Source organism: Hakea prostrata, chromosome 7, assembly GCF_041222555.1.
Source record: "Hakea prostrata isolate BN-2017 chromosome 7, UWA_Hpros_2, whole genome shotgun sequence".
Classification (NCBI taxonomy): domain Eukaryota; kingdom Viridiplantae; phylum Streptophyta; class Magnoliopsida; order Proteales; family Proteaceae; genus Hakea; species Hakea prostrata.
Window position 1 is genome coordinate 33577158 of NC_142606.1, and position 9496 is coordinate 33586653.

At 36.2% G+C, this 9496-nt stretch overlaps 1 protein-coding gene across 6 annotated transcripts; it reads right to left on the reverse strand.

Annotated features, from left to right (window-relative positions):
• Positions 1–3506: 3506 nt before the first annotated feature.
• LOC149010931 (chitinase-like protein 1) lies at positions 3507–8379 on the reverse strand. Of its 6 annotated transcripts, none has more exons than XM_089164279.1 (4): positions 7850–8379; positions 5385–5753; positions 5071–5224; positions 3507–4289 (listed from the first exon to the last, which is right to left on the reverse strand). In XM_089164279.1, the coding sequence occupies exons 2-4, from the start codon at positions 5740–5742 to the stop codon at positions 3878–3880; spliced, it is 924 nt and encodes a 307-aa protein (XP_089020405.1). In that variant the 5' UTR covers positions 5743–5753; positions 7850–8379; the 3' UTR covers positions 3507–3877. The 6 variants fall into 6 exon arrangements, with proteins under 6 accessions (XP_089020405.1, XP_089020400.1, XP_089020402.1 ...); XM_089164274.1 differs by lacking the exon at positions 7850–8379 and adding an exon at positions 6021–6556; XM_089164276.1 differs by having other exon boundaries at positions 3508–4289; positions 5385–5791; positions 7850–8378.
• Positions 8380–9496: the final 1117 nt, after the last annotated feature.

A 9496-nucleotide genomic window follows, 5' to 3' on the forward strand; every position in this document is an offset into this window, starting at 1 on the left:
TGACGCCTTTGGCAGAACTTATTACTGTCTGTAATCTCATGTATAGTCTCTTCTTTTATTAATATTATCAGCTACTTCTTCCAAAAAAAGTAATATGCATTTATAAATAATATGTATTGCTAGCTTCTTATTTTTTTTTTTTTGGGGTAAACTGGGGAATTTATTTGACATGGAAACCTCTAGGGAAGGGACATCTAGTAGCATCAAAGTACAAATTCTAGTGTAGTATGGGGGGGGGGGGAATGGAAGAAATGAAATAAGTGGATGAAAGAGAGGCATCAAGAGAGGCCAGTCTATCAGCAGCATGATTTCCTTCTCTTAGTGTATGATTGAAAGTAATGAAATCAAACATCAGTTTCAAGGAACGGATCTCATCCAATGTGTTCTTGATCTTCCAAGGTTCTTGATCATTCTTGTGACTTATAAGATTGATAATTGCTTCATTGTCTCCTTCAAATATGACTTTTCTATAATTGTTCTTGATGGCAAGTTGTAGTGCAAATCTAATAGCTTCTGCTTCTGCTTGGAGAGCAATCATGTTGTACTTAGAAATGGCAAAGCACAATAAGGCATGACCGAGGTGATCTCGAGCTACTCCTCTCACATCGGCTTTATAGGTACCAGTAGACTCCTTTTTTGAAGATCTATCAATGTTGAATTTGATGCAGTTTTCCGGGGGGGGGGGGGAACCAACAAATGTTGTGTTTTTTCTTCAGTTTCCTGCTACTAACTTGAAACACGTTATGACAGTTATGGAAGAACTTTGCAATATGTTATGCACCGACTGCAACTGATGGCCGAAGAGGGACGTATAATGGAAGGAAAAACCAAGCATAAAATCTACATGTTCACCACCAATGCAAGATTTTCTAGTTTGCCATTCTCATGGGGGTAAAAAATAAACTACCAATTAAAATAACATAAGGAAAGAAGAGTAAAACGATTTTCTTTTATTGGTAAATAATATAATAAAAGATTTAAGAGATGAATAGGCTTTGAGTAGAAGAGTTTTAAAAAATAAAAATTGAAACTGTAAAGGGTTGAATAAATTTAGGGGAAAAAAATTCTAGAAGGATTTTCTCTCCATAGGAACTTTAAGATTTTGACGAAACACAAAAATAAAAGAAGAAAAAAAAATTTTGTTTTTTCGGTGGAAAAAAAGAAAGTTGAAGTGGGATACGAAAATAAATTAGTTAAAATATAATTTTATACAAGTTAACGCAACTTTTCAAAAAACTACTTTTTTATAAAAGTAAAAAAATTACCAAGAACATCTTGCGAAAAATAGTAAGTAAAATATGAAGATTGTGTTTCTACAAAAAAAAATATATATGAAGATTGTGACGAAAAATAAGATAATAATAAAATAGAGTGCTTACATGTATTTAGGGATTGTTGCTTTGCAAGAAGCATTTGGAAATGTGTGGTTAAACCACGAAATCAAATATGGTTTTTTAGGTGCGAAAAGCAGGAATGGATCTATGCCAATATCTGTGGGTTTGCTGCCAAATGGAGTAACGATTGGCCTGAGCGATTTGTGTGTACCCTACAGTTTCTTTGGGGATGGCGAAATCGAGATATCCATGAGGTAGATTTTTCCAGACTAGGGAATGGTGTGCTCATTATCGAAAATTTTTATCGAGCCAATAAGGTAGCTTGGACAACATGCCGAAGCCCTGTTCTTGATCCAAGTAAAGAATTGGAAGTTTTAGGGTGGACATGCCCTAGAAGAGGATGGTTTAAGTGCAACACGGATGCTGCTGTGAAAGTGAAGGAATGTTACGTTCAATTAGCTGGGGTGATTCGGGATGAAGAAGGCTCCTGTTTTGAGAGGAGGATTTGCTATCAAGATTCCTCTATGCCGTAGTAGTAGGGGGGAGGGGGAAGGTCGCGCTAATCAAAGAAGGGGTAAAGGTAGTGTTGGATATGGGAACATGGCCACTCCAAATAGAATCAGACTCGCTGAAGGCCATAATGTTACTGGAACCAGAAGTTAACGAGCAATGATCGATGGGAAGATTAGTTGCTGAAATTCGAAGTCTATATGCTTCTCAAGGCCATGCTAGATTTAGTCATGTGAGACTTCAAAATAACAAGGCTGCTGATTGGTTGTCTAAGAGGCGGCTAATTGGAAGAGATGATCTGGTCTTTTTCAATGATCCCCCGCAGGAAATGACAGACATCCTTAGAGAGGATTGTCTCAAGAGTTGTGCTCTATTTTGATTTGTTTTGTTTTTATGGGTCTTTTGACCCCGTTTTGTAACCAAAAAAAGAAGAAGAAGAAGAAGAAGAAGAAGAAGAAGAAGAAAAAAGTCAAGAAAAGTAACCAAGGGGAAAAAAAAAAAAAAAGGAAAACTAAAATCATGGAAATGGTATAAAATTTTGAAAAAAAAGATAATTATTAATTACTAAGATTATTTGATGAAAAATTGTAGCTAAAATGTGAAAGAATGTCTAAAAATAATGGTAAAAAAATGATAAACTTAATAATATAAAAATATTTTTCATAAAATGAAGGATATAATAGTCAAGAAAAAGATTTGCCACAAAAGTATATTATTGTAATTTTTTTTTAAGTCAAATATTTTCCTATCTCACATTAGTTTCTTTTTAATGCATATATTAAAAAAAAAAAAAAGACCATATTTTACATTTTAACTAAGATTGTATTAGTTTAGAAATATCAAATTTTAATATATATTTTTTTTGGAATGAGGTTCATCCGGGCTAGCTTGCGCGCACCACGACTACATCCTCAATGCGCTTTTTTATATAATTAATATAGGCGACTAGGCGAAGCTTCGCCCTGGCCCCAAGGGGATTCGAACTCTAACCTCCTATGTGGAAGTGTTGGTCTTTGCCAACCACTCCTCGGGATTAATTTTACTATATTTCATTACCTTACTAAGAAAGTACCATATTTTAAGCTCAAAACCTTTTGAAATATGATTAGATTTTAATAGAAGAATTGTTAATGATTTTAGAGTTCAAGAGAAGTTTTTTTTTTTTTTTTCTAAGATATTTCATATTAATAATCAAAATGTAAAAAATATTCAAAAAGAGCACTAAAGGTATTCAAAGATATATTGACAGTTTTATATAAATTGTATAGTGTTATATATATTTGAAATGAGTAGTTTTATACTAAGAAATGAGGACTATTATACATATAATAATAAAAAGCATTGAACCCATGATCTCTTCACTAACAAGTGTCGGTCATTATCAAGTAAACATTCATTTTGTAACGGTTGATAAATCAATCCAAATTAGTTTAAACCGAAAAGAGACCGAGTCCAGCACAAAATTAGTTTAAACCGAAAAGAGACCGAGTCCAGCTGTGCTGCCAACCATTGCAGAAGGTGTCATTAGGGGTTTACGGAGTCAAAACGGCAAGTAACAATGAGTTTCTTGAGCAAAGGTAATAGAGAATTGCCTCTTATTCGGTTAAAGGGGTGGACGCACTGCATCACAGATCTCACAAGATTTGGGATCACACATCACAATTACACATATGACCTCTGCAAAATTTATTCATGATTGGGTTCTTTTATTCTCCAAGAAGATTCTTCATCCCAAGGAGCAATAGCTCATGGTACAAAAAAATGTGAACCTTCAGCGTCAACTTTTTGTGATTTCAAACTCAATAAGAAATAATCTGGATATTATTCATACAATATACAGGATCATGACATTGGCTTGATTCAATTGTCCTAAAGACAAAGAAACAAACTATTCATGTCTACTTCCTCTGAGATATGAGAGTAGCTGAGTTCAATACAATCACTCTTTCTCTCACCTTTGCTTATAAGATAGACATATTAACTAGAGAGGTAAGGACACAAACGAAGCTTATCGGAACGGAATAATTGCAAGCTTATGAAGAAGATGCAGCAGAAGGGTTGAAGGGCACTTGCTGATCACAGGTCAGATATTGATGAGGTCCAGATTGATCTTGGCCAACTCCAATCAGATCAAGGAAATTGAGATAGAAGTTGATGATGTTATTCATGTTTTCCATGTTGCCATACTGACCACACACCTGATCCGCATAGAGAATGTTCATTGTTGTTCCAAAGCCTGGCAACCGATACGACAATGTGTCGTTCTTGGTAGGCTTCCAGTTGCCGACAAAGACATCGTGTGCCGATGGCTGTTTCTTCTTCATTCGGTTCGTCCACCTCCACATTGCAGCTTGGAATGCTATGGTGGCATTCTGTTCCAAGTATTCTGGATGGTTCAACAGATCCACCTTCAAACCATTCCCAATCATCCCATAGTTATAGTTCCTGAGCATCAAAAGATGATATGACTGGTTAAATCTTATTTTTCCAATTAAACTAGCTGGCACTTACCATAGTTATGGATGATTCTAACAAGAGGGGGGAAAGGGTTTAAAATGAAGTGGTCAAGTCACACCGTAAATTAGCTAAAATTTTCAACAGATGGACCCCCTAGGTCCCCCTGCTTATAGATCAAGTTTTCATGCAAAATGAATACAAAATAGAGCTTTAAAAATCAAGGACATGGAATACTACACAGTAATACAATTCTGAGGCGTACATATATATACATGGAGATGCATATTACAACACAGGACCATACTGCATAGAGTCTCTCTCTCTCTCTCTCTTCACACAATAAAGAGGGCATATATGTCATATATTCCCCAACCCTAGAGCCTTGTTGCTCTAGGTTTTCTATGTCATTTCATAAGAGGGAGGAGAAGGGAGGCAATGCCATTCGCTACAAAGCCTGATAGCATCCTTCTCTTCTTTGTAACTACCCTATTAATCTAGACCATGACCTCTCTGCCCAATTGCTAACTATATCATTAGTTCAGATACAAAACAAATTCAGGCTTGCAGAAAAGGTTCCTCCACGGGTGTGGAAGATGATCAAAACAAACTATATTCAAATATCAAAAGAGAGTTTATACATGATCAACCATATAATTAGGATAGGTATTCAATAGCTAGTCTATCAAGGAGTTCAAATTCTCAGAGTACGCAAGAGAGTAAGCTTTCAAGAGAATAAAAAAAATCTAGGTAAATTTAATACAAGGCATACCAGTAGACAAGCAAAGCACCACGACCATAGTACTCAGCTCCAGGGGCACAAGGATAGATGTAGCTGTTATCGCAGTAGGATTGGCTAGGGCTCATTTCGTGGCTGTAGCACAGCCCCCAAGCATAAGGCCCCCCAACAGCAGCCGGATAACCACCTGAAATCAAACAGTATAAATAAACCTAGAAACCAAACGATGGCAAATTAAACCCGCTCCTACATCCATCATCTAATATATGGGGATTCTTTAAGAAATGATGAATAATTGAATTAGATGAATTGGTACTCAAAAAAAGATAACAATTCAGATACTTAACAGGACGTCTGGCTGGCAACATGGGCCAAAAACGCAGCAATCTCCTTCATTTGCATGGTCTTTCCACCAGTGGTGCCGAAGCCAAGGGGTTGGAATAGGTAGGAGGCAGTAATGAAGGATTGGTAATCCCAAAAGCCTACCGCTTGAGCTACTGGTGAGTTGCGCTTAGGGAAGAAGGTATCGAACAAGTCTGGACCAAATAACTCTGATATGGTCTTGTTGCAGCAATAGATTGAGTTTTCACACTCTAATCTTTTGCTGCATTTTTTCTTCTCTCCATTCACATTCCCACAAATTGACGCTGTAGCCACCACTGCTATAATAGTCATCACCAACATTGTTCTGGGTCTGCTACCCATTCTTTTTGGTCCTAGTACAACGCAGCAGTGATGCTCAAGTTATAATGCGCTGCAAACCGGAATGGGTAAAAGAAATGAATAACCAAATGCTTGATTAGGAAGATCTTACTACCAGAAAGCAAGTTGATAGAGAATAAGACCAATAAGTAGAAATTCAATCCTAGAACAATGAGAAATGATGCCAAGGTTCAAAATTGAAGAGCAAGGAACGAGAATATAGATTACAAGAGCAGCAACAGATAAGGGAGGAATGACATGAAACTGGGTTCTCCTCCTACCTCCTTTACCTTTCTTTGGCATGGAAGAGAAGATCTCAATCTGGCATCCAATATTTTAGCAAACCTGACTCAGTCTCACCTCCGCATCTTGGTTCTTGTCACCCGGCCCACAGCTACTTGGTGGTGCAGCATGTTCTTCCCCTCATACATTCTCCCCCATTCCATAAAATATTAGATTGTACAATCGCTCTCTCTCTAGACAGTTGTAATGCCTTATTCAGAGAGAGTTTGACAAAGGATAATAATAATCCAATGCGAAGAAGCACCAGATAGTTGGTCAATGAATTTAAATTATCAGATTTACAGACTGTCATTCAAATGATGAATATTCAATCTATTTGAGTAACCACAATCTTTCTTACCCAGAAAAGAAGAGTAACTGATAACTATCTAGAAGTAAAAAAATTTATGAATGGCCTAAATATTTGCCACATGATTGATCCAATTTCAAGCAGATTTTGTGACATAAACTTCACCTACTGCTCCAGATTCAACCAGAAGGCCGCCCAAAACAGAGTTTCATTTAAGGGGCAAAATAAATTTGTACCTAGGAAAACATAAGAGAAAATGCCCAATGATGAGGATTGGATTGCTTCAAGTGCATCTGGGCGAGAATGGATACCAATAAATCAACCCAAACAGAACAGTCAAAACCGGATTTCATGTTGGATTATTCAATATAAATATTTGTATTTGTATACCAAGTCCAATCCATTTTTATTTATTGTTGTCCCTGTTTGTCTAGAATGTGGTTGTTGTCATAGATTGTCTTATTAGTTACCATGTCTTCATACCAAAAGTCAAAAAGATTATCTTATCCCGTGTATCTCAGAGAATGATATTTGCTAATCACAATTGTTTATACTGTTTATATTTAACTGTTAATTGACACACCTCACATGACTTTTCCATAAATAAAACCAAAGATGAGATCATCGGATTGCTATCTACTAAAATCAATAACATCAGATGGTCTTGTCCATATTTTTCCAGAAATAAGTGGATTTTTTAATCATTTTACCACATGCCAATAAGATTTCCAATTCAATACAATACCATCAACATCAACATCAACATCAACATCAACATCAACACCACCACCACCACCATCACCACCACCACCATCACCACCACCAACAACAACAACAAAAGGATCCCATCATTATTTCATACTTATCTGAAATAAAATATCATACAGACTCTGAGCAAAAATTGCTGGGATAAGATAATGTTGGAAAACCTGCACCCTTCAAATGTTAAAAGTATATCATACCGATATTGTACAACATTGATTTGGTATCATGTGCTATGATATAGATGACACAGTTCCGATGTCGATAATGGCATAAGATATGAATTGATACCTTGATTTGTGAATACCATCAAGCATTATGAGATCTGCCTAGTACTGATATCAACAAGGTGCAAAACCCATATCCACTACTGAGCTGATATGTTAGACTATTATTATTCTCAGATACAAAGAAAAGATGTGATGACCCATGTTTTGTCGGCACACTAAAAGAAAATTCAAAAAGATGATTTCTGTGGTTCTTTATTCAGTTTTCCTAGAAAAGTGTTTTGCTTTTAGTAAAAATTTCCCAGGCCTAAGAATCTATCATCCACCTTTCAAGGGAAATGATCCTAAGCGGCTGGATCTCCTTCCAGCTTTCTTGATTGAACCGATAATAAAAATGCTCATTCTATGTTGTCCTGTTCTCTCTCTAAGAATATTTCTTTTTCTTAAAGCCATGGGCCCTCACACAGAACAAGGTACGATTAAAAATAAATAAATAAATCGGATAATGATAACAGAATGGCAATAATACCTTCTTGAATTCGTCGCTTCGTGCTTCTTTTGCAGGAAGAGCTTATCGTTTGGAAACCCTAAATGCTCGAAGAACTCAAACGGCAATCCCCGATATCCAAGTGCTTCAACGAGAACCTCAAACAAAAGCTGTTGAGGAAGATGAAGAACAATGACTACCTTAAGCACGATTATGAGAATCTGAGAGTCGGAAGAGTAACGAAGAAGACATGCGGAAGCGATTGAAGAAGTTCCGATTGCAGAAGGCGTTTGAAGAAGCAGTAGTAGAGGATTTGAAGAGGGAGTGGGTGCAAGACGGAGGCAGAATGAGAAGCTTGACTGGAAAATGGAAATGGCTTGAGCTTCGGAGTGGAGAGAGAGAGAGGGAGATTTGAGAGTGTAAGAAGAGGAGATATGCTACTGAGAGATGAGACTGTGAGAGGAGATTGCGGAGAAAAGAGAGATTAAAGGAGGCTATAGTGATGATAACCTGCAAAACAGGGACACGACTATCGAGGAAGTATGAACGTTGCTCTGTTGGCTGGTGTCGCGAGAATTAGTCTGACGGGGAGAAAAACGTACTGGCCTATAGGCAGGCGACGCAGGCCATTCTGAAAATGACAAGTTCGCATTGCATGGAAAAGTTGAAACCACATGTGGGGTATAAAGGAAATTTCACGTGGTCTTGCCAGGTCTCATTCCCTAAGAATGTGATGTAGACGATAAATGGAAATTTGAATTTATATTCGTATCTATTTAAGAGTGCCCGTATCTTAATATTTTTCTTACCAAAAATATATATATGTTCATTAGATAAACAACCGATTCAGATTTGGATAATTGCATATTAGGTCGGATAATATCCAAATATACTAAAGTATTCAATAATTTTTTCTCAGAATAAAAAGATGATAATCAGATTCAAAAAACCATAATCGATAACTAGATAATAAAAATGGGAAATTATCTGATTAAAGTAAAGTATTAAACATTCTTTTCTCTTAAAAATGACTGATAGTTGGATTCGGAAACCAATCATCGCTAATCGAAAAATCAAAACCGAAAATTATCTGGTTAAAGTAAAGTATTACACATTCATTTCTCTTAAAAATGACTGATAGTTGGATTCGAAAATCAATCATCAATAATCGAAAATTAAAAATTGGAAATAAAAAAAATGACAATCACCAATCAATAATCGGATAGTTTCTTAAATCGAATTATTATCGGATATCCGGTAAAGTTTCAAATTCGAATTCGAATGCCTTCTTTAAATTTCCACTAGATTTGGCTTTGTAGACAGATAGGGATTTTGCCAATTGAATTCGGATTCAGATATTGGTGTATTTGAGCTGAATCTGATCTATTTACAAGTCTAATGTCATAGTGTGTTATTCAGAATTCATTTCAAAATTAGCAAAATTTTAGATTCTGGTACAATTTTGAGTTGGTGCAATTGGATTTGGGTTGCATTTGATTAGCACTAATGGCTTGGACTGAGTCGGTTTTGACACCATTATCAACTCGTTAGGCACCTATTGTTTGCAAAGGTTGGGTGGAAAAAAATAATATATGTCCTATATGTAATGGGGTGAGGGGAGAAAAAAAAAAAGAATAAGTTTTGTGAAAAAGTGTTAAATGTGGACTTTGTTGTTTTCACAAAATTTCA

Coding starts and splice junctions, on each gene's coding strand:
- LOC149010931 (XM_089164274.1), bottom strand. CDS start 6,042: ATGCCAAAGAAAGGTAAAGGAG. Junction 5,225..5,384: donor TGTTGCCAGCCAGACGTCCT/GTTAAGTATCTG, acceptor GTTTGATTTCAG/GTGGTTATCCGGCTGCTGTT. Junction 4,290..5,070: donor GGTGCTTTGCTTGTCTACTG/GTATGCCTTGTA, acceptor TTTGATGCTCAG/GAACTATAACTATGGGATGA.